Here is a 26,688-nt window from a genome sequence, read left to right on the forward strand (position 1 = left end):
GATAGATAGATAGATAGATAGATAGATAGATAGATAGATAGATAGATAGATATAGATAGACAGATGATAGAGATTCTTGTGGACTAGATTTGATTAAATTAAGAGGATCACCACAAAGAAGTGTGGAGACTATTTATATTATAGTAGTAGGGGAATATTTGATGAGTAGAAATCAATAGTTGAGAGCAATTACTCTCCTTTGCAGTGCACCATTCGCTCAACCATCCAAGGTAGGTTTCCATCCTGACCTCTCTATGAGGAGTTACTTAGATAACTAAGGACTTATCTCCATTTTGATAAAAAAAATTTGAGACACAGAATTCATTAACCTGATGTCATATAGTTAATAGTTGGTGTTAGAATTCTAACTTGTATTCATCATGTTAATGTTCTGTATTTCCCATAATTCAGGAAGCAGGGCTGATGCTTGTTAAGTCCACCTATTGCCTCATATTCTGTCACATGAGATTTTTAAAATCTCAAACAAAAATCTGGAAGAACAATCTTTCCTATTCCATGCAACTTTAGAATTATGACATATTCTAAAAGATTACAAAAGTATTGTTATCACCTATTTCTTTCAAAGTTTATTTTTACACATATCAACAGGTTAACATAATGAAAAGCAATATTCAATTTTTTTTAACCTTTTGAAAGTTTAATGCTCATAAAGTAATACTTCCAACTTGATAGTTCATAGGAAGAGAAATCTCTAAATTAAAGACTTACTAGAACTTTAAAAATCTTTGTTATCCTTAAAAATGTCTGATAGAAAAGTCAAAATCACCATTACTATCCCAAATAATCCTTTTTCTGTTGTCTTACTTCTTTTACACTAATCACATTGACAGTCTTCTGTCATTTACTTCCCAGTTAACATTATATGCAGAAAGATAGTCCATCAAAGTTGCTACTTTAATAGAATGATGTTAGACAACCTCATTTTTGTCATATAAACTTCAAAACATGATATTAGGTAAACCATGAATAAGTATTTGAAGTATATCATTAAAGAATGGAACTCTGTTAAAGAAACCGTAAGATTAACACACTTTTTTACAGAATCTTTGGAGACTATGAAGAAGCTGACATTTTTGTTGCAAATGAAATTTCCAAAACTTCAACTAACCCATTTGATTTCAAGATGCATAAGGATAATATGCAATTAAATTCTTTTACTGCCGTTCTTTTTTACAGATACACAGTACAGTTAAGCAGTGCTCCTCCATGCAATGAAATATAAGGTAGAACACTGTATTCCCAAGTAGATGAACATCAGTAGAAAAAGTTTCCTCCTATCCACTCACATCTGCCAAAAAAAAGAAACTTTACCTTCCCCACAGTATTAACAATTCTCACATTCAGACCAAAGATGATGAATGAAGTCCTAATCTCAGGAAACTGTCTATAATTTTATTCTCCTGTCTTTTATAAACCATAGCATGTTCCTCAGAATGGTAGGAATATTAAAACTTATGTCACATCATCAAATTTTCTGATACATACTGAACTTTTTGGTTATTGTTCAGATATGATAAAATAGCTAGAACTGCTAAGTAAAAATACTTGTGTTACTTACAATTTCTAGTATTTATAAAGTAACACAAGCACAGCCCAGAAAATGTATCATACTTGTAAGTAATAGAGCAGATGCCTTTCAGAAACAGGAACAGATTTTATAAATCCACTGGAATATTTCCCCATTCATATGTACTTACAATAACATATTTTGCAGTGTTTGTCCTGACGCTGAAACTGGAATTTGAGGCATTTCGCCAACACCTGTCTAATTTACAACAGAAATGTAATGCAAATTTCTTATAGTTTCCCAAACAACACCAATACCTTCTCATCCAGTTTCTTTTGCATTTGGCCAACATTTTATGAAATCACAGCCTAGTCAAAACTTCGTAATTACCTTTCAGATAAAATCAGAAAGAAACATCACAATAATCTTCTGGCTTTTTTTTTTAAGCCTGTAATGATTATGTAGGTAATAACAGAACCAGATAAAATACTATTAACTGTATCTTACCTCTATCACTGAAGTCATCTACCAGAATGATTTCTGCTATCAGACTCTCTGGGGTTCGGTTAATTATACTGTGGATGGTACGCAGGAGTGAAGTCCAACCTTCATTATGAAATGGGATAATGATGCTGGTGTTTGGAAGCCTTTCAAGGTACATCTTGTGCTTACAACTAGAGATGATAGAAGAAGAAAAAAGCAATGTCAAAAGCGAAACTCTGCTATTTACTCACTGTTATCAAACATCTGTGAAAACTAGACTTTGTCTAATACTTTTCCAACCAGAGCTTGTACATAATAATTACTCAGTTCATTCACGGAATTCACTAATGATCCCTTTCACATGTGCTCTTAATGAAATAATTATTTATCCTTTTTGTATCAGGGACTCAGACACTAGGTACGAAGTGCACTGAAACATGTTCTTGTTGATGTAAACTTTTCCTAATGTTACCTAATAGCGAGAAGAACAAATTTTATGAGTCAAAATTGTTTCCACGTAGTACACCGTTAAGGTTTAGATGGGTTTCCTGGGAAGTTCTGGAAATCCAACTTCTTTAATAACTATGCTTAGTTAATCAGTTTGGGTTGTGTGTTTCAATGGCTGGGCAACATTTAAGCCCTACAGGGAAAAACACAGTTTTACAATGAAATAAATGAAGAGTTAATCTTAAATAAGCATATACGGATACAACCACATAATGAGATTACATTAAGATCCAAACCCAGACATTATCACATTTCTAGTGGAAATTATAACCAGAAATCCCACGTTGTTTTAGTCATTATGAAAAAAATCTGAGATGCCAAAAAGAACGTAGACTTTAACTTTTGGCATTGTTAAAAACAATTTACTATGTGTAATTGTTATTTTTGCATATTTATGATCTATTTAATTAGTTTCCAAGCCACACAGAGGCAGGAACCTGGTCTCAAATCTCATTTACTTCCTAGTTCAGTAAGTTGACCAAACTTTATTGAGGGTGATGAATTCACTTAAGTTTGTGAAATCTTTGAGTTACTTTAAAACTAAAATAGAGTAAAATTTCAATCAGTTATCAAATTCAGTGATTTTCCTGATATGGATAACTTGAAAACAAAAAACAGAGTGGAAATCTAGAAATAGTTTCAATTTAAATGCAGAAACATCTAATGCTTTAGCTTGGGCCAGGATACTGGCTACTATTTAGTCTAGACAAGGAAACAAACCATAGCATGACTTGAAGTATGCATAGATTCTACCAAGATGTATAGAAATGCACCAGAATATTCAAAACATTACTTAAAATATTTTTTCCCAGTCATTTCAACACTTTATTTTACTATGATCTTAACAGGATATATTAAACATTGCTGTGGATCTACAACAAAAGTTGCCTTACAGCTTGGGAAAACATGACAATGCAATTAAAGCCAACAAAACTAACCATCCTAGAAAATAAAATTAAATATTTTAGATAAATAATTTGAATACACAAATATAAACATTTCCTTTTTTCTTCTGTCCATTTATTTCAATTATTTAATCTCAGAATTTATTATTTGTAACAATATCTATAAAACAAGTAGATTTTAATGTTTTTAAATATGATGAAAAGAGTTGGAAAAACACCAAAGTCATACCATGAAATGGGCATTAAGTGCTAGAAAAAAATCTGAGATTCATTTTAGGATAACACAGAATGGTTAAAAAAATATAATAGCATATGAAACAGATTTGTGAGTGATTTCCAAGGAAGTATTGTGAGATGGATGCTTTCACATATAATGCACAAGTCCGGAAAAGAGTGCTAAAGTAATTCAACACACCTGATTATAATTATGTAGGGCCATCCATTCTTCTCAACAAAGACAAAGGCCCAGATAACTGTGCTTCACTATATCACTATTCAGGATAATTGCACCTACTTGTGCAAACCATCATACCTAACAACGCAAATGGGAATGGAATTGATATTCCCAGAAAGGCAAATTATTTTTCAAACATTAAGATGAGACATTGTACATATCACTTGCTTATTAATTAAATAAGAATTGCATTCAGAGCAATACCCTATAAGCAATCAATAGTGATGTTTAACAGCTCTCTACTAATCTATTCAGAAAATAGGCAGACAAAAAGACGCAAGACTGGTCCTATGCAAATAAGGCTTTCCTTCATAAAAATGTTTTCAATAATTTCTATCTCTGTGAGCACAAACTTTTACCACACATAAGATGTGAAAAGATCTCTTCTATTCATTCATTCACTTAAGTTACAATGATCTACTGAGGTTTGATATAAGCCAGGATCCAAAATGGAGAAGAAACAATCAGCAAAACCTAATCCCTGACTTCAGGACATTTACAATATAATAGCAGGTACAAAATAGAGAGTTACAGTTTTAAACTTAAATTTGGAAAGTGCTGCAGAAATTCAGGTGAGAGCGAAAGGTGACCTGTAAAGACAGGTTCAACATATATTTAGGAATACAAATGACATGACTTGGTAACTATCTAGGAGAAGTAGTTTAAGGAGGACTCCCATGTTTTGGACATAGGCGATTGATCTTATGAAATACAGACTTACATTAGAGCAGAGTGTGTGAGGAGCACATCTCAGGGGTGCAAAGCTTGAGGGTGAAGATTAGTTGAATTCTGATCACATTAAGGTTGAAATGTCAAATATCCTGTTGAACACAGCAATTATATCTATGGTATACACATCTATTTGTCTATGCGTGTATGCATTTCTGTATGTATGTGCATGTATATGTTTTTGGCTCAAGAAAACCTCCGTTTTACTGGAGGAACAGGCTTGTGAGTGATAGGATGTAGCAGATGGTACCAGTGGACCACCAAGTGTTATTTAGCATTCACCAGCCCAGTACATGCCAAGAGGATCCTTTATAAATACCTGCAGATCGCCAACCGAGTGCTTTCTCTCATCTCTGAACAAAGGCAGATTAGAAGTTCTGGGGGAAATTAATGTCCCCCTGAGCATGTATCAACCAACAAAGGAGGGAAGTTGGAGAATAAACAGTCCTATGGTGAGAAAACTCTGAGGTGTTTTCTATATTGTGGACCAGAGTTTGCCAGCAAGACTGAGCTTCAGTTGCCCACAGAGATAAGCATCTTGACAGGGTATCTTTTAAGGGCTTTTTCCCCTTCCCTGTCTTACTTCCTCATCCAGCCACCCCAGGTACTTTCTGTGATTCCTCTTCAAAATTACTACAATCAAAATTTGTCTCAAGGTCTGTTTCTCAGGGAACCTGTTCTTAGACATAGGCATATAAATTATGCTGCACTTGTCAAAAACAGTCTCTTCAATATAAAGTGATGGTCAAAATTCTTTAAGAAATATTACTTTTGCTGCATTATGAAACTTGCAATTTGTTACACCTGGAGATATTTTTAAAATAAGGTTTTTTTTAAATATTTTCATACAAGCCATTTTTGTACAATCCATATTTTCATATAAGCCATACAAGCCATTAAGTTAAGTAAGAGATGTTTTATTTCTTTCAACTTCTTAATTTCTGATGCTCTGCTCAGAGCCTTCTCCATGCCTATGAAATACAGCTATCAGGACTTGACACAGTGGACATATAAAAATAGCCTTATCCTAATCAGCAGACTACTAGTAGTAAAGTTACCTTCTTTACATGAATGTGTGTAATTTATTTTTTTCAATTAGACCAAGATGGAAACCTCTCTAATATCTTGTGCTGATAATCATTTCTCAAATATTGAAAAATCATACTTTATGCATCACACTATCTAGGTTCACATGACGGCTTTGCCACTTACACCTGTGTGACAATGGGCAGGTTATTTAACTTCCCTAAGACCAGTTTGTTCATGTGGGGCCATGCAGGGGCAAAAATAAATAAATAAATAAATTTTAAGTTAAATAATTAAATTAAAAAATAAACAACCTTCACAATGTGCATGAGAATTAAGTTACATAATCCATGCAAAGAACTTAGTACAGTAGCATATCTGATCATAACGAGAGTTTGATAAATACCACCATTATTGTTATTGCTGTTATTGCTTTTTAATTGTTATTATTTTACCTGTCAAGTCCTCTATGGAAGGAAGGAGGAAATTATGAGAGACAGGGACTGCACGAGGGAAAGTAAGAGATATTTAGGATATGAAGATGAATAAATTATAGTTTCTTCCCTTAAGGATTCACAGACCAGTAGGCAGATATATAAAATGATTTGACTCAAATGAGACAAGTGACATAATAGATGCCACGCACAGCAATCAGAGCCCCACAGAAATATGACTAACTTTGTCTGAAAGAGTTAGGGAAGTCTTTATAGATGAGTCTCTCTGTTAAGAACAGATCATGGAGGGTCTTCAAAGTGATTCCAAGGAATGTGGACGTTAGCCTGAAGTCAACGTGAAATATTTCACATGTTGTTAGTGAGGAAGAAGACAGGATCATGTTTATATATTCCTCTTGCAGCAGGACAGACAATTGGAGACAGCAGAGGTGAGACGGAAAATTGGAGATTGTAACAGTTTTGGCAAAAGATAATGAGGATGCCGATCTGATGTTTTACTCTAAGGAAAACCAGCCTCTTTGTGACAGGGCTTAATCTGATTGAATTATATTTAGTCCTTCTAGTACTTAACCGGCTCCAGAGAATTCACTCCCAACCTCAGCCACTGGATTCTAGGAGTTGGGCTCCAGATGACTGCTTCTCAGCATTACTAGAAATACTGAAGCATATCCAGAGCTTTATTAAGAATCTGCAACCTGTGTATTTTAGGCTTAATCTCAAGTTACGTGGAGAATGGAGGTATGTTAAATATGAAGGCAATATGGTAATATGGAACTGTGTTGAAGAAATAAGTAAAATAAAGTCAAACACAATTTATATGTTTATGGTGACAGATAGGTACCAAATTTACAAACAGTAAATAGGGACCAATTAAAACATTTGTTGCATTAAGCTCATAGGAATATGAATGAAAATGCCTGTCATTATTGCATTTCATATGGCTGTGTTATTTTAAAATAAGCATTTGCATAAAATTAACTTCCAGTTTAAGAATGGCTTAGAGATGAGCCATTAAGTTAAGTAAGAGATGTTATATAACATCTTTTTGTTAAGTAATAATTTACCTAAATGGATGGCAAAAACACCCTTCAAATTTTAAATGCACCAGAGACCAAAAAAAAAAAAAAAGTTTAAATTCTTTAAAAAGTAACTTGAGAGAAATGACAAATCATGAAGGTATTTTAAAAAGCTAACAAAAAAAAATTCTATAAATATTTTGCTAAACCATTCCTATTAGTGAAAATAAGTGGAAAATTTATCATACTCTTCAGTGTTTTCTCAGAGCAAAATACACAAATATTTTCTGATATTCTTTATTGGTATTTGCTAAACCGAGAATTTTAAAAATTATTTTTAGTTTACAGCATTGTTTATTTTAAATATAATGTCATTCCTTTCATACTTATATTAATTTATCTTATAATTTCATTGGTTTCACAAAAAAAGCTATTATTTCAACAATAGCAATAGGCCAAACAATAAATTTTAATTCAGATATATAAAATAAGTACCAGACTTATTAGTGATATATATATATATTTTTTTTTTTAAAGAGTTATTTTATTATTTATGCAACTCATGTCAACATTTTTACTGTGGGCATTTAACTAAACTTGCATTTGAGGTTCTTAAGACCTTCACATTCTCCTCACCATCACCTAAACATTCAGATGTGGAGAGCAAAAGCTAAAGAAAAAAAAATAAATTTCCTTACCACTTACAGCATTGACAAGTCCTTGAGACAAGCAGAGTGACCTTCCTCTAGGAACTTAACTATTGAGATGTTAATACTTTCTTTGTTAATGGCAAAAGCAATCTTAGCTTAACATTAGCCCAACCTCCAGGATCCTGTAAGTCTCCTTTAACATATAAAAATTCTTTTGGAAATTTCTTTTATCTCTACCCATCTTCCCCCTCCCCCCCAAGATACATGTTAGCAATCATCCTCTAAGCACATGGCCTCCTGGTATACATCTGAAGGGTCTCATGACTAAGGTTTTACTAGACAGTAGTAAATGATCTTTTCCTAACAACAACTAGCCCCTCAAAGTCCAGGAAACCTTGCTTCCAAATTCCTTAGAGACTTCCACTACCCCTAACCCTCTCCCTACTTGAAAGTACATAATCAGCCACTCCTCAGGACCCCAGTGTAGCTCTTTCTGCCCAGGGGGTCCTGTCCTGGTGCTTTAACAGAACCATCTTTTGCACCAAAAATGCTTCAAGAATTATTTCTTGGCTGTTTGCTCCAGAACCCCAACATTTTCACATAGCATTCCCTCCTACTGCCTAAAGCTAAATATTTAGTTTTGGATACACTATCAAAACACACATTTTAAAAATCCAAACTCTTGAATTGCAAAATTTGAATAAAATGTTTCAGTGAACGTTTTTGCATATTTCAATCCATAGGTCATTCTATTGGTTTATCTAATGTATGGCTTTATTTTTTGTTTTATTGTTTGTTTTTCTATCTGCTTATATTAAATATATCAGTCAGAATGTTATGTTGTGGTCATAAACAACCCCAAATGCCAATGGCTCAAAACAATGAATATTCTTTCTTGCTGCTTTATTTGCTCACCACTGTTTGGCAGGAAGGTCTCTGCTCACTGCAATCAGTGCAAAAGCCAACATTTTTACCATTGTTAATCACTCTGCCAGAGGTAAATGAGAACACTGATGGGTCTCAAGCTGGTAAATAAATGGTCTGTCTCTAAAATGACATACTGTTTTCTCCTTACAACTCCTTGGTCAGAATTAGTCACACAGCACAAGGGCCCAGAAAGCACAATCCTATATGGTCCAGAAGGAAAATAATCAGAAATATTTGTCAAATAACTCTAATGAACACAGCTATTTTAGTCTTCTGTCTTCTTTCAATTAAAAAAAAAAAAAAGGAAAAAGGAAAAATAGAAACTACATGCTAAGATTACATTTAGATTAGATTTAGCTAAGTCTCTTTAATTTCTTCATAGACAAAAAATGTTATAATATTTAAGGTCCCACATCTTTAGGAACATAGCTGCAACCACATTTTAGAGCTGCAACCACATTTCAAAAATCATCAAGTTTAGTTCTTTATTTAATTGGGAATTGAGACCCTTAGAGATTTAGAAAGTTAAACATAAATTATTTTACAGTCAAGTTGGGAAAACAATGTATTGGGTGAAGAAATGGTACAATGATGAGGCACTATTCCTGACCTAAAAAGTTTACAATTTTTTGAGAAGTATTTATAACTCATACAGCTAGATAACACAAAACAAAGAATTAACCCAATATTCTTCACTTCTGCTTACATAATCTTCTAGAAATGTGATTGTCATTCTATTTTTGGCCTTTAAAACATCTCTGTTGGGGCACCTGGGTGTCTCGGTCGTTAAGCGTCTGCCTACGGCTCAGGTCATGATCTCAGGGTCCTGGGATCGAGCCCTGCATCGGGCTCCCTGGTCGGCAGAGAGCCTGCTTCTCCCTCTCCCTCTGCCTGCCGCTCTGCCTATCTGTGCTCTCTATGTCTCTGTCAAATAAATAAATAAAATCTTAAAAAAAAAAACCCTCTATGTTAATCCAATCAATTAAAACTATGTAAATACTGTAATATTTTTAAATGGGGTAGGCAATTACTTAATTACCTCAAACATTTTTGTGAAATGTGTAATCTATTCCCCATAAATATTTTTGGAAATAAACCATTTAATAATGTATATGAATAAATGTCTATAACAAAAAAATCATAATAAATTATCATTTATAATTTATCAAAGGGCTTGGACCACTGGACCCTGGACTATTTGGATCACTAACATTACACTATTAAGGGAATAAAGTAAGTAGGCATAGCTAAACTGTTAAAATCAGCGATAAAGGGACAATATTAAAAGCTGCCGGAAAAAAAGATATAGAAGTCCGGAGGAACATAGACCAGAATGGTAGCAGACTTCTTGTTAAAAATAATCCAAGATAGTGAGGAAGTGGGACAACATCTTTTAAGTACAGAAAAAAAAATTAAAGAGAAAAAGTTTTCCTTAGTCAATGAAACATACTTCAAAAACAAAGGCAAAATGAAAACATTTTCAGAGATACAAATATTGAATGAACTCATTCATCAGAAAACCTGCACAAAAATTAATGTTACATGAAGTCCTTTAGAAAAAATTATACAAATGGAAATTTGTAGCTAGACAAAAAAAGAAAAAGTCACAGAAAAGGTAATTATGTGGGTTAACAATGAAATGACTATTTTATTTTCAAAATCTAAAAAGATAATTGATTCATGTACAGCAAAAATGATAGCAATGCATTTTGAGATTTATAATAGAAATTGAAGCAAAATGTATAGCAACAGTAGGATAAAGGCCTGAAGGCGAGAAATGGATGCATGACTTTCTAAGGTTCTTACACTATAAATCAAGACATATAATATTACTTAAAGGTAGACCATAATAAGTTAGTATTATTTTCCGTCAACCCTAAAGCAACCACTAAGATAACATAGTATGGAGTTATATCTACTATGCCCCCCAAAAAGATTAAATGGAATAATTAAATATGTAGTTAACTTGAAAGAAGTTACAGACAGAAGAAAGGGAGAATAAGATTAAATAGTAAAAATAGAAAAGCAATAGTAAAATGGTATGGTTGAGCCAACCGTATCGACAATCACATTGAATATAAGTGGTCTAAACATGCACATAAAAGGGAGAGACTTTCAGAGTGCTGCCTGCTTCCTCCAACAAACTCATTTTTAATATAAAGATGCAATAGGTTCAAAAGAAAATGTACAGAAGATAGAGTATGATAACACTAATAAAAAGAAAGCTAAAATGGCTTTATAGTTAGTCAGCAAAATAGATTTCAAAGCAAAAAAATGTTACCAGGATACAAAAGTCATTACATGATAGAGATCAATTCTCCCAGAGGACATAACAACACAAAATATATGCACCTAATAACAGAGTATACAAATATATGAAGCAGAACTTAATAGAACTTCAAGGAAATAGAAATAATTCCACAATTACAGTAAGAAACTTACTCTTTAGATTTGTTTTGCTCCTCTTTTTCTGGTTTCTTAAGGTAAAATCATAAATTATTGATTCGAGGACTTTTTTTTTTTTCTCTTTACAAGCACTGAATGTTAGAGGAGTAGAATGATTTCAGTCTAAGAATGGTTTTAGATATTCAAAAAATTTTAATATTTATTTTTATTTGTGTTCCTTTCAAAATATTTTCAAATTTCCCTTGAAACTTCCTTTGGATACACTGATTACTTAAAAATATGTTTTGAATGTACAAATTTTGGTGATGGCCTTATCTTTCTGTTGTTAATTTTTAATTAAATTACATTATGGTCAGAGACTATATTTTGTAAGATTTCAGTATTTAAAATTTGCGGTATTTGTGTTTTATGACCCAGGATACAGTCTATCATGATGAATGTTTTATGCATACTTGAGAAGATATGTACTCTGCTGTTGTTGGGTGTTTTCTGTTTTTTTCTTAAGTTTCATCTTTTCTTCATTCTTTGGGTTGTTTATACATTTTTTAGTATTCCATTTCAATGTATCCATTGTGATTTTGATGATATCTTTGCATAATATTTTAGTATTTACTTTAGGGATTACAAAATACATATTTTTCCAGTGTATTTGTAATACTTTTAATACTTTACCACTTTACTCTTAATATAGAAATCTTATTACTATTACTTATTACTTCTTACTGTGTAGGGCCCTTTATACTCTCTCTTCTATGCTGCAGTTGTCTTACATATCTATGAGTGTTGTAAACCACATCAGAAAATATATTTTTGCTTTCGACTCTCACACATGTTTTCAGGACACAAGAACTCAGTATTGTTTTAGTGCTATTTTGAATTCTCATGTCCTTTCCTCCACCTCTTGCTATTTTCTTTAGCATTGTCAGTCAGTGGAGCCACACAACTGTCTAGGTTTCAGAGTCGAGTTCAATGGGATGAGAATCCCATGTACTTATTCCCACTGACCTAGAACCAGAATACTGTCAGCGGGCTTTAATTACAAATGTAAAATATCCAGATTTTCTGCTTCACTAAGTTGGATTTTTGAGAAAATTTTACATTTCGTCTAAATATCAAATTTTTGGCATGATGATATTTATAATGTTCCTTCATTAGTGTTTAAATGTCTAATGGAAATTTGATGATTTCCAGTCTTTTATAACTGATAATGGTAATTGGTGGTTTCTCTCTTTTGTTTTTCCTTAGAAATACTTGCTGAGGATTTACAAATTTTATTGATCCATTCAAAGTACTCAATTTTGAATTCATATTTTTTTTCTTTTTTTGAGAGTCATTGACTTGATGATTCCTTTTTATACTTACTTTACCTAGATACTTAATATGAATTTTTTTTTTGCTTATTTTAAACATTTAAAGTTACACATTTTGCTATAAAGACTTTTTTATATGTACAGCATTTAAACAAGTCTTGGGATATATTTTCTATATAATTACATTTGAAATATTTTTTAAATTTTTCTAGTTTAATATTTGACCTGTGGGTTATTCATAAAAGTATTATTTAGTTTCTAAATATTTGCATCTTTTCTACATATATTATTTTTGTTGATTTCTATTTAATTCAAGTCTAATCTTATGACATTCAGTATTAACTCAATCCATTGAAATTTATTGAGAGTTTTTTTATGTACTAACATATGGTCTATTGGGGTAAATATTTCATGTGAAATTGAAAAAGAAAGTTTATTATACAATTACTGAATGTAGTGTTCAATAAATGTAAATAAACACAAATTAAGCCAATTTATTGATAACTTTGTTTAAATCTCCTATATCCTGATTAAATTTTTTGGTCCTCTTTAATCAATTACTGAGAGAGAACTGTTAAAATTTCCAAAATATATATTCATTTGAAGTCACTCTTTCAGAAAGTGAAATTTAAGCTTACTATTTAAAATTACTGGGCGCCTGGGTGGCTCAGTTGGTTAAGCGACTGCCTTCGGCTCAGGTCATGATCCTGGAGTCCCGGGATCGAGTCCCACATTGGGCTCCCCACTCAGCGGGGAGTCTGCTTCTCCCTCTGACCCTCCCCTCTCTCATGCTCTCTGTCTCTATCTCATTCTCTCTCTCAAATAAATAAATAAAATCTTTTAAAAAAAATAAAATTACTATGTTGAGAAGACTCAAAATTAAGTGAATTTATATCTTCTTCCATTTAGAGTAATATCAAGAAAGGAAAGAAACATATGATTTGACTTGTATATATTCTTAATATTTGTCGATAGGTTTGTTCAAGTAATAGCAGCATCTGTAACAATATTACTCACCATACCTTTGTTGATGAAATAAGCTAAAGAATGGAATGGTTGAATGCTTTTAAAGATTCTTTAATTATATTAAGGAATTTCAGATTGAAATGAGAATATATACACCCTGTGTGAAAGATATGAAACTTGGAACATTTTTCATTTAATGTTAAATGTGTTAAAATGTTATTGCCTTGTAATGACTACAATAAACTGGCAGAGAGTTATATTTTGAGCTTCCTTGGGGGCCCACATTCTCCATGATTTTGTGCCATTCTTTGATAATCATGGTAATTCCCTGAAATGGTGATAAAAACAGACAGTACCAATTCAGATCCAGTAAGTTCACTAGAATGTGTGTGGGAGGGAAACCATTTCAAAATACTACAATTTGTTTGACTTCATTACTACAGAGGGGGAAAAAAAAATATCTATATCTATATCTATACACATATATATAGATACATATATGTATATATCATGTTTTTTTTTTTTTTTTAATTTTATTTGACAGAGAGAGACACAGCGAGAGAGGGAACACAAGCAGGGGGAGTGGGAGAGGGAGAAGCAGGCTCCCAAGGAGCAGGGAGCCCGATGCGGGGCTCGACCCCAGGACCCTGGGATCGTGACCTGAGCCGAAGGCAGACGCCTAACGACTGAGCCACCCAGGCGCTCCTGTATATATCATGTTTTGACAACATTTATATTTTAACTTCTCAAGGGAACCACTCAGGCTCAAAAAGGGGAGGACATTTCTTTATATTCCTTTAACTTTTTGTCATATGATTTCTTGTGAAACCATTTTGGTTCAGCTAAAGTTCTTTCAGCCCCATTCTCAAAAGCAGCAGAACAAAATGTCAGCTTGGCATCTGGCTAGTGACAAGCATACTATAGAGCATAACTATATAAGTCATTTCCAGGAACCAATTTACATAGTAATTGTTTTAATGTGAGCATATTCAGTTTTCAATGGCTGCTTTTAGTCACACTGTTTTTCTGTTCTAATCTTGCCATGTCAGTTGGGTTTGATAAAGCAGTGATAACTGGCAATTTATTTTGCCTTTGACAGGCCTGAAAAATTGGTTTGGAATGAGGAGTATATGTAAGTGTGTTTTTTAGTGGGGGTGGGAGATAGTCACTGCGTCTGTATGCACGCGTGTACGTATTTGGTCACCTATTACATAGGAACTGTTTTGTAAGTTAAAATTTTATGTGGTCATATATTATCACTTTAATGTGATGTGTTAATTTATGTCTGTCCTGAGGAACAAAAGAGATTTTTGTGATTCTGCTGCTACATGTTCATTGTGGCAGAAACACAGCGAACACAGAAGGGAAGAGCAAAAGAGAAGGCGAGAGATAGGCAGGAATTAGAATACGGAGGCAGGCGTTGGTGTTTTCTCAGCAATTATTTTTAGTGCAACAGAAGTCTTTTTTTTTTTTTTTTAAGATTTTATTTATTCATTTGAGACACAGAGATACAGAGAGAGAGAGAGAGCATGAGCAGGGAGAGAGGCAGAGGGAGAGGGAGAATCAGACTCCCCACTGAGCAGGGAGCCCGATGCGGGGCTCGATCCCAGGAATCTGGGGTCATGACCTGAGCTGAAGGCAGACGCTTAACCATCTGAGCCACCCAGGTGCCCCCAGAAGTCTTTTAAGTATTTTCGATACTTCACGCTGCTGAATGTATTGCATTAAGAGCAAGAAGGAGTGTGTGAGGTCCAATTATGAAGTTATTCTAGGATTCCAATTAAGAAATGATAGTAGATATAGTCGAGATTAACTGAAGTGCATGCATTTTGGGTAGAGAATTAATAGGCCTTGGTAGATGAGCTCAGCAAGGAGAGAGTAAATAAAATGAGGAAACTGGGGGCCAGTACTGAGATCAGTGAACTTTAACATCTAGCCATCAGATAAAGAGGAACTGTTTGTAAGGGAGACTGGAAAGGCCTGGGGATAAAAAGCAAGTGTGTTTCCATTCCTTGAAACAGACAAAAGAGTGCTTAAAAATGAGAGAAGGGACAAAGTCAAGTGTTGCTGGAAACTTTCATGAGACAAAGACTTTTAAATATGGATTTTGTCAATGTAGAAATAATTAGTGACTTTGGCAAGAAGAAAATTGATGGCCCTGTAGTGTCATTAGTCAAATTAGGACTGCTGAAGAGTTGAAAAGGAGTTGAGGAAATCAATATCTATGTGGAAGTTGGGGTTGATAGCTGGAGGGAAGAATAGGTAAAGAAGTCATTTTACAAATGTGGAGGTACCAATGCTTTTATCATATATGATTAAATTTATTCCAGAATAATAACATATAAATAATAAATAAATAAATAATAAAATATAAAAAACATTAATAGCCAAATTCTTCACTTCTGCAGAAAAAAACAAACATTTCAAAACTAATAGGTACCTATCACTACATACCAGTTACAAAACCCTAGAGATTAGTACATACTACATTGACTCAGATGATAAGGTCTACCAGAGGACTTAATCACTTCGTTTGGTAATAATAAAGAAGTGAAATAAAATTATTTGACCTGGAGAAAATGGAGAGTGATTTATCCTTTTAGTATATATGCTGCTGAAGCGAGCATGTGATTTATCCTTTTAAATAGCTTTATTGAGATATAATTCACATACCATACAGATAATGTATTGTATCATTTAGGGCGCATGATTCAATAGTTTTTAGTGTCTTCACAGACTGTACAACCATCAACATAAACAATTTTAGAATATATTTATCAGTTCAGAAAGAAATCTAGACCCCTCCTCTAATCTCCTCATAGCCCTAAAGTAACTACTGTTTATTTTGGTTTCTACAGATTTCCCTATTCTGAACATTCATTTGAAGAGAATCATATATAGTATGTGAAATTTTGGGTCTGGTTTTCATTTAACATAATGTGTTCAAAGTTAATCCAAGATGTAGCATTTATAATTATTTTATTCCTTTTTATGATTGAATAATCTTTCATCGTATGGAATACCACAGTTTGTTTACACATTCATCCATCAGTGGACATTTGTTTTTTTTTTTCCCCCACCTTTTGGCTATTATGAATAAGGTTGCTATAAACATTCATATATGATTTTTGTGGGGACATAGGTTTTCATGTCTCTTGAGTGTATATCTGGGCAGGGAATTGCTGGGTCATATGGTAATTCTGTATTTAGTTGTTTGAGGACCTGCCAAACTACTTTCCAAAGCACTGATGCCATTCTGCATTCCCACCAGCAATGTATAAGGGTTCCATTTCTCTGCATCCTTGACAACAGTTTATTATTTGAACTTTTGGCTCTAGTCATCATACTAGATATGAAGTAGCATCTCATTTTGGTTTTGACTTTTATTTCTGGTGACTAATGATGTTGAGCATCCTTTCATGAATTTGAGTATTCAGATGATCTGCCCATATTTTAACTGGGTTATTTTTCTTTTTATTATTGAATTATAAGAGTTCTTTGTGTATTTTAGATACAAGTCCTGTATCAGATATCTGATTGGCAAATATTTTCTCTAATTCTGTAGGTTGTCATTTTGCCTTCCTGACGGCATACTTCAATTGAAGCATAAGAATTTTTCATTTTGAAGAAGCCAAATTTATCTATTTTTTCTTGTGTTGTTTATACTTTGGTATTCTACCTAAGAATACTTTGTCAAATCAAAGGTCATAAAGATTTGTTTCCACATTTTCTTCTTTTAGCTCTTACACTGAGGTCTTGGATACATTTTGTGCTGATTTTTATGTTGTCTGAGGTAAGGGTTTAACATCACTCTTTTGCATGTGGCTATCCAGTTGTCTTAGTACCAGTTATTTAAAAATCTTAAATTTTCCACATTGATTAGTTTTGGCACCTTTGTCAAAACTCAATTAATCATGGATGTATAGAATTATTTCTGGACTCTCAATTATATTCTATTGATCCAAATATCTATCCATATACCAATACCACACTATCTTGATTACTGTTGCTTTATAATAAATTTAAATCAGGAAGTGTATGTCAGCTTATTTGATTGCTGTTCTTCAGGATTGCTTTGGTTATTCTGGTCCCTTGCAATTCCATGTGAATTTTAGAGTCAACTCATCAATTTCTGCAAGGAAGTCAATTGGGATCCTGATAGGAATTTTTTTTTAAATCTGTAAGTCAGTATGGCATGTTTTGCCATCTTAACAATGTTAAATCTGATCCACAAACATGAGATGTTTTTTCCATTTCTGGAATTTGTTTCAACCATATTTTGTAGTTTTCAAAGTATTAAGTTTGATGTCACTTTTGTTCAATTTATTCCTAAGTATTTTGTTCATTCTGATTTAATGGTGAATGGAATTGTTTCCTTAACTTCATTTTCAGATTATTCACTGCAAGTGTATAAAAATAAAGTGATTTCTATATATTGCTCTTGTACCCTGCCACCTTACTGAACTTGATTATTAACTCTAATAGGGTTTTTTGGGTTTTTTTGTGTGTGTGTTTTTGGGAGGGGGTTTGTGTGTGTGTGTGTGTGTGTATTCCTCAGGATTTTCCATATAGAAGATTATGTCATCTGCCAATAGAGATTGTATTCTTTCTTTACAATTTAGATGTCTTTTATTTATTTTTCTTGCCTAATTACCTGGGCTAGAATATAGTGTACAGTGTTGAATAGAAGTGGTGAGAGTAGACATCCCTTTTACCCTGTGATCTTATGGGGAAATGCATCCAGTCTTTCACCAATAAATATGTTAGCTTTTAAAACCGGCAGATTTTCAGGGTGCCTGTGTGGCTCAGTTGGTTAAGCAACCAACTCTTGGTTTCGGATCAGGTCCTGATCTCATGGCTTATGAGATCAAGGCCCATGTCAAGCCCCATGTCGAACCCCATGTCAGGCTCCATGCTCAGTGGGAGTCTGCTTGGATATTCTCTCCCTCTGCCGCTTCTCCAACTCGTGCATGTTCTCTCTCTCTAAAATAAATAAATAAATAAATAAATAAATAAATAAATAAATAAATAAATAATATTTTTTAAAAATGGCAGATTTTCTCACTTTTTTAATAAATAAGCTAAAATATTAATCCAGCAATAGCAATCCTAAATTTGTTCCTTCTTCATTTTACTCCTACCCCTCATTTCAATAACCTGTGGGTAGGAGTAAAATGAAGAAGGAACAAATTTAAGATTGCTATTGCTGGATTAATCTTACAGAATAATATGCATCACTATATTAAATTCCCATTTTCTTCTCTTTAGGGAATTAAAGTTGTGAATCCTTTTTCCAAACTTATGCTTTCAGTTTTATGTATTTGATCCTTATCACGTTATAAGGTTACAAAAAATATACTCTAAAATTCATTAGACATGATTTTTAAGCAGCTGTAATTTTATTTTTAGAAGGTTCTTTTGGTTTTATTTTTGATTTTGTGGGTGCACTGTACAGCCTTCAAGTTACTGGTCTTTTAGACCCCAGTGCCCTTGTGTTCATCCTCATTCTAGCTTTCAAAGAATCTGCTTCATGATCTGTCATTTACTACAAAAGCTAGATGTCTGACAGCTCTTGAACTGTTACCTGTCTTAGAAGGATTTTCATTTCAATGGGACATACATTTGAGTTACTGTGATAAAAACTCTTCCATATCTTTCAGGCTTTAGTTAATAAATGAGATGTGTGTGTAAATTTTTGTTTTTGTTATTTTATCATGGCTTTTGAAACAATGATCCCTAGAAACTACAAATATATTAAAGTCTATACTAGCTTGCAAAAACTGGCTCACAAAAAAATACTGAAAGATACTCATTTGAATTATAGTTGCGAACGATTATTTCCTATCTTCTGTTCGTGATCATTCCTCCCCCAATTTGCCGCTTGTGATTTAGCTGGTTCTTTTTTCTTTTTTTCAGTCATATTTAGACATACCCTAGGCTAGAACCACATTTGATTGAAATGATACATTTCGTATCTCCCTCTGTGAAGTATTCATACCTGAGTGGAGAGGATGAAGAGTCATTTTAGCTTAATTTGTTTCAGAATTCACTTGTAAATTTGTTGAAAGAAGACACTATCAATTTTACAAATAAATCATAACAGAAACATGAAAGAATGCCAGTGTCTCTCACATTTTTATGTAACTTTTGAAATTGAGAAATAAAAAAATTATCCTTGAACACTTTTGGATGATTAAACTCAAACATTTCTGTGAATGATTTCTAGTAGTCAATGGACAAGAGTCAAAACAGTTAAATAACACTTTTCTAATTCATATAAAATTAAAACATTCTAAGCATATTCACTAAATCATAGTTTAAAGAATTAGACACATATAATTATTTTTCCTCAAATCAACTCAGAATTGACTCACAAAATTTGTTTTTACAATTTAAATTTTAGAGTTATAGGTCACTTGATTTCCACATATTTTTTAATCTTCATGATATAACTGGAGAAGGAGGAAGGAAAGCAGAAAGATTATCATCAGAAAGAAAAAAGAAATAACTTAATATATCATGCTGCAACTGATTTGGTAAACCTGGTCTTAATTTTAATACTTTAATACATGGTCAGGTACATAAAGAAAGTTAACATCCACACTTGGTGAAGTGGGTACACAGAAATTAAAAATGACAAATTGACTTGTTTGGCACCACAGTGCAAGTCATGGAAGTAAACCATTTTAGAATTATTATTCAACATAATTTACAGAAGGCAAGAATGCTTAGACTATAAGGCACTGAAAAATAAAAAAAAAAATCACTCAAAAGTTTGTTATGTTGAGAAATTGTGATTTCTCATCATATACAAAGAAGATATTAGGCACTTAGATATTAGACTCCTCTCCTCTCAGATAGATATTCCCATGTAGAGGGACAGCCATTAGATTAATTCTCCTTTCTAGGAGAAAGGAAGACACACAACTGATGAATTTGTTTAGTGAGCTTATCACGCTTGGCTCAGCCCCTCCTTCATTTTTCTGCTTTGGAACTTGCTTGCCTGCAGAGGTCAGACGTCTAACTCTGCCCTCCAGGCCTTATGTTATACGACTGTCTTTGCATGTTTTGCAATGCCTATGACTTGAAGGCTGAATGTGCCTCATTCTAGAGTTCACACTTAGCCTACATCTACATCATGCCCACTGATATAATCCTATCCATAATAAAAATAATCTTTAATTCCCAGCCATTTCTGGGACAATCTCTCATTTGGTTCTGAAATTGTACAGGGAGGAGCATTATGATGTAACTGCAATGCTACTGAAAACACTCGTATAATCAAGAGGTTGTAAAAAGTCTTGTATATTTTCCCAGGAGTTGAGATACCACAGAATTTCTTCTCAGTGGTCAATATTTTATTTATTGTCAAAGTCATGAAGCTATCTCAGGAATGTAAGTGAAATATAAAGGAAAAGTTAAATGAAAAGGAAAGGCCACAAGTCAGAATAGAATTTTTTAGTACAAAAATAGCCCAGCTACTCAGCCACCTTATAAATGCATCTCGATTTGTGTGTTTGTATATGACTATGTATTTGTATAAACATGTATTTTTTTTTCTAACAGCAGAAATGAACCTCAAGTCATGATGCATTTACCTGAATCCTCTGCAAAGCCTACCTCAACGCTCCTATTATACATGTACTTATGCATCCTAGTCTCATATATTTCTTCTCTTCATAGATGTAATTTCATCTTGCACACATTAATTATATCACATTTGGGGGAGTATTTGTGGTAACTACTTATAAATTTATTTATGTCTAGGGAGTAATACTCACTCAAATATTTTTCAATCTTATCTTGCTAACAATATATTCACACATAAGTTTATCAGTTTCTTTTCTATGCAAGCCATCCATCCTTCCACGGTTTTCTACTTCCCTATTTTATATGTATTTTGTATTCTAAATATATGCTTCATATTTCCCATCTTGAGCTGGAAGTCAAAATAAAATGTTCTACTGCATACAAAGATGTGGCATCCCAGAAGAGTGAAGGAATACAAAGAAAATGCTCAATCAAGATACAGGTGACAGGAAATCGAAATGTAGTAAAATGAAGCCAGGCCATTAAGGTATCCACTGACTGAACATTTGTCACCCAGAAACTCACATAGCAAAATTCTTATCAGCATTGCATTAGACAAAATATAAAAATAATATGTTTTAAGGACATAACTCAGTTTAAGCCCCAGGTCTATGAATATAGACATAATTAGGCAGTAAGTCAAGAAGGGAGTATTTCAAATGCACAGATAGGTCTTCAAAAAGTACAAAAGTAAACGAAAAGGGTAGGGATATGTATGGATCTGGAAGAAGGAGTAGAAAATTTGACAATACCAAAGCATAGATGGGAAACAAAACAAAACAACAAAAAAACCCACTAAAATGTAATTTACAAGATAGGGAGATGCTAAAATGACTTGGACAAATGTAAGAAATTTAAAAACATAAATGAGAGGGCGCCTGGGTGGCTCAGTTGGTTAAGCGACTGCCTTCGGCTCAGGTCATGATCCTGGAGTCCCTGGATCGAGTCCCACATCGGGCTCCCTGCTCGGCAGGGAGTCTGCTTCTCCCTCTGACCCTCCCCCCCTCATGTGTTCTCTCTCATTCTCTCTCTCTCAAATAAATAAATAAAATCTTTAAACAAATAAAAAATAAATAAATAAATAAAAACATAAATGAGAACCTTGGAATTTATTATTAGGACATGAATAAGAATGATTAAATTATTGGACACATGCCAACTGACTTTCCTTAATCTATGGCTCCCCACTTAATGAGAATCTATTACTGACTCAATGAAATAATACAGCCAAAGGAAAACAGTTCATTTTTATGCTATTGGATAAGAAAGGAGCAGGACAGGTAAAGGAAGAATGTGTTCTGGATTGGGATTTCTGGAATAACTCATGTTCAGAAAATTCTTCACAGTGAATAAGAATGTATGTACACTAAGCATGTCAAACACCTAGAACCATGATTTATTTTATTTTTTTAATTTGCTAAGTGTAAGAATACGAAGGAGTAGAGACAGCACTTGTGTATACAGGGAGAGTGATCTACAGTGTAGAACAGTGGAGTAAGAACTACAATTCTGTGTTTTGGAATAAAGACCAAGCTAAGCAGAATTGCAAGGTATGATTCCCCAATATTTTCCATTACAAAACCCCAGAGCAAGGAAAAATCAATTCTTCTCTTCTGGCACTTTGAGCCTGTAATTTGAATTGGCTGACTGCAGATGCAAAGTTTCTTAGAACTGTTATGTTTGATGGTAAAAATCACACAAATTTTCCATTCTCTTCTGCAGATTCTGTCAATATAAACAAGCTGTGGTCAGTTACCTGCAGCCCAGTGAAGTGGCTAATACTGGATGGAGCTAGTGTCAATTTGCCTTCATAATTTCAGGAACCACTTATACAGAGCTACATGCTCTTGTGGTTATCTGTGCCTGCATTTTGAGAAGCACGGATGAGGTCAAATGCATAGGACTTGAAACAGTGTGATCCCTGTAAGATATTTTTGTTTAGTTTAGGCTCTCAATTTCCTACACTTAGGACCTTGACATAATAAGGCTGCATTGGATCTCTCTTCTTGCATCTCTGAGAGTCACCTACTAGACTAACCCGGGTAAACTATCACTCCTAGTAGTCCTGAAATTAACCCTTTGCAGTCCTCCAACTCCAACCCTCTAATAAGGGTTTTTTTTTTGTTTTTTTTTTTCTGAGGGTGCCTGGTGGCTTGGTCTGTTGAGCATCTGCCTGTGGCTCAGGTCACGATCCTGGGGTCCTGGGATCAAGCCCCTGTTGGGCTCCCTGCTCAGCTGGGAGTCTGCTTCTCCCTCTGCCTCTCCCTCTGCTCCTCCCCCAGCTTGCGCTTTTTCTCAAATAAATAAATAAAATCTTAAAAAAAAGGTTTTTGATTTTTTTTTCTATGTTGGTGTCATTTTACTAGGTGAGTGTCCCACTTGATATCCAGCCTCAGTAAATAAGTAAAATATGGTCTGTGACCATATTTTAGCCACATTTATCTCCCCTAACATTTAGAATAATGCCCTTTGATACTGTAAACTCAATAACTCTAATAAAAATTTCAAAATATTTTTCTCTCCGTTTTTCCATTTTCTTTTCCATTATTGCTTAAGAATATCTTATCTCAAAAGGTGGTAGTTATGCTAAAAATACACTGAGAAGAATGGGAATATCAGCCTTCTTTTGACTTCAGTGATTTTCTGCACTGTTTCCATCTGCAATTCTTTCCACTTGAATACACATTAAAAGATTGGAAATGTGGGAGTGGGGGAGGAGGTGGATGGAAATTATTCTCTGAGCACACTTATTATGCCAACAATGCAATTTAATGCATCTTTGATGTTGTGCAATTAGGTATTACAATTTATCATAACTAGAAATGTTCTCGGTCAGTGGGAATTACTGTAGATAATTTCAGGTAACCTGGGAATAATCTGGCTAGCTAGAAGGCCTAGACCAATATATAAAGCATTCAGTTTAGGGGAAAATTGATTTGTTCTTCACATTAATCCTCTGCTTAACTATATTGGGAAATGCCAATTCACATAAAACCTGAGAAAGAAACCAGTAATTCTTTTACATTTTAAAATAAATTTATAGACACAATATGGCAACTAAAAAATTATCCCCAAACCGTATTTTACTGATTTTTTTGGAAAGGGTTAATTATTTTTGCAAAAAATTAAGTTTTATTGTACATTACTGATTTGATTTAGATTCCTACCTCTATTTTCATTATTGCCCTTATTTTTTTAAAGATTTATTTATTCATTAGAGAGAGAGAGCACGAGGGGAGAAGCAGAGGGAGAGGGAGAGAGAGAGAATCTCAAGTAGACTCCCTGCTGAGTATAGAGCCCAACAGGGGGGCTCACTCCCAAGACCCAAGATCATGACCTGAATTGAAATCTAGAGTTGGAACTTCAACCAACTGAGGCACCCACGCGCCCTGCCCTTGTTTTATTTTCTCTGATTTTCTTTCTCTCACACCAGTGGTTCCAAATGGAGACTGAGGTGAAGGCAGGGGTAAACATATTAGTATAGTTGGATAGATTTATCAAATATGTATGGTAATTCCACAAACTCCAAATTCTGATCACATTGTATGTTTTTGGCATGCTTTTGGCCTTCTATATGCTAACAAGAAAATCATAACAGACTAGAAAAGAAGTACAGTAAGCCATGTTAGGAGTAGATAGGGGTGGAATTTCAGGAAACTATATGTGATATCTTTCTTGCTTCCTTTTGCACTATAATATTTAGCTATGGTGCAGTAAAAACTTAATTCACTGTTAATTGATAAGCTACAAACAATTCATAAAGTGACAGGAAATTGAGCAACCAACCATAACCTTTGGATTATGGATGCCTTTATTGTAGGCATTCTTTATGCAAGATGTAGCATCAATGGCACTGAATATGGCTGGAGTGAAAATGAAGTCAGATAAATGTGGACAGTTCTGAGAATGCTAATCACCAGAAAAAATGTTTCCTTTATCATCTACGTGACCAAAGGTAAAAATATGGGTAATATCTTAAAACACTTTATTTTAAATAGAGATAATACAGGCAACTCAATGAAAATGTGAATTAAGTTTTAGAAGGTTGGTACTTATTCTTTTCTAACTTTAAACATTACCTCAATTTAAATTTAAATATTTAAGATTATGAAATATAAACTTATTTTTAAAAAAATTATTATGGCAAAATTTATAATTATGTATCTCACTGTGATACACATTAAACATAATTTAAAAAACCAGACAAACAAAAGAAAACCACACTGCATATGGGGCTTGCTGATACTCACTTAGCATGGCGAATATCTGGCAAGGACCGCTCTAGAGCAATATTGTTGCTGACAAAAATGTTGAAACCGTTTTCCCTGTAAGCTGAGTCATCATGGTCCTCTTCAGTGAGGGGGTAAGGTTTCCCATGCTCACCTTTCCCTAGTAGGAGAAAACGAAATGGGATTATCATCCCTACAAAAACCATTTAATCTTCTAGAACAGATAATAAGAGTTAAATGCGTGTACTTCCTTAGTCACCTGTTACTATGCTCCATGGAAGACCTTTTATTAAAACGTATTATTTTATAGAAAAAATAAATATGTTCATGATAAAAAGCCAACAACACCGAAGTAGAAAGTATAATCATCTTCCAGAGAGAACCACTGTGAAGACTTTAAGCCTATGTTTTGTAACATTTATATGCAGCGTGTAATATATGCATTGCCTTATAATTTGACTTTATCCAACTTAATTGTATAAAAAAGCCATATTTTCATTTACTTCTAATGGTTGATATTATTTCATTGTATCCCAATTTACACCATTCCCCTAAAGAGATACTTTCACATTACTTCTAATTCTCCCTTTTAAAAATAATGTTGAAATAAACATCTTTGTTTATATATTCTTAATTATGTATTTTTGGAAGGGGAAGGATAATTCCTATAAATAGAATCTTGAATATCTGTAGAGTAACTTATGATAGTTTTCACACATCTTCAGAAGCATTGGATAATATTTTGACATTTACCGGTGAAATATATATTATTCATATTTTAGTTTGCTTTCTCTTGATTACTTATAAAATTAATAACTTCATATACATTTATCATTTGTATTTCTTACATTGTGAAAGGATTGTTCAGAGTTTTTAAAAAATGTGTTTTTTTATTTTTAAAGATTTTATTTATTCTTTTGAGAGAAAGAGTGAGAAAGAGAGAGAGAAGAGAACATGAGTAGGGGCAGAGGGAGAGGGAGAAGCAGACTCCCCTTAAGCGGGAGCCTGACATGGGGCTTGATCCCAGGATCCTGGGATCATGACCTGAGCCGAATGCAGATGCTTAACTGACTGAGCCACCCAGGTGCCCCTTTTATTTGTTTTTTTTTAAAACAAATTTTATATTATGCTTATTAAAGTTATTTTTTGTATTTTTAAAACAATTTTTTATTTTATTTATTTTTTATTAATTTATTTATTTGTCAGAGAAAGAGAGGGAGAGAGCACAAGCAAGAGAGTGGCAGGCAGAAGGAGAAGCAGGTTCCCTGCTGAGCAAGGAACCTGATGCGGGACTCAATCCCAGCACCCTGGGATCATGACCTGAGCCAAAGACAGAAGCTTAACTGACTGAGCCACCCAGGTGTCCATTAAAACAGTTTTTATATTGTGTTTATTAAAGCTTTGTTGATTATATATATATATTCTAAATATTTCTAAATTTACTTTATTTAAATCTAATTTAAGACTTCTGTTTTCCGGTTCTGCATGCAAGGAGTTTGGAAGTTAC

At 33.6% G+C, this 26,688-nt stretch overlaps 1 protein-coding gene across 2 annotated transcripts in view; it reads right to left on the minus strand.

Moving 5' to 3' along the window:
* GALNTL6 (polypeptide N-acetylgalactosaminyltransferase like 6) overlaps positions 1-26,688 on the minus strand; it is a 1,199,405-nt gene that overhangs the window by 673,004 nt on the left and 499,713 nt on the right. For both annotated transcript variants that reach the window (XM_035022700.1, XM_035022699.1), the window contains 2 exons: positions 25,203-25,341; positions 2,036-2,202 (listed from right to left, as the gene is read on the minus strand). In XM_035022700.1, coding sequence (XP_034878591.1) covers positions 2,036-2,202; positions 25,203-25,341 — 306 coding nt within the window. The remainder of the gene's footprint in view (positions 1-2,035; positions 2,203-25,202; positions 25,342-26,688) is intronic.

The sequence above is a fragment of the Mirounga leonina genome, unplaced genomic scaffold, assembly GCF_011800145.1.
Source record: "Mirounga leonina isolate KUSES-001 unplaced genomic scaffold, KU_Mleo_1.0 Mir_176, whole genome shotgun sequence".
Lineage (NCBI taxonomy): Eukaryota > Metazoa > Chordata > Mammalia > Carnivora > Phocidae > Mirounga > Mirounga leonina.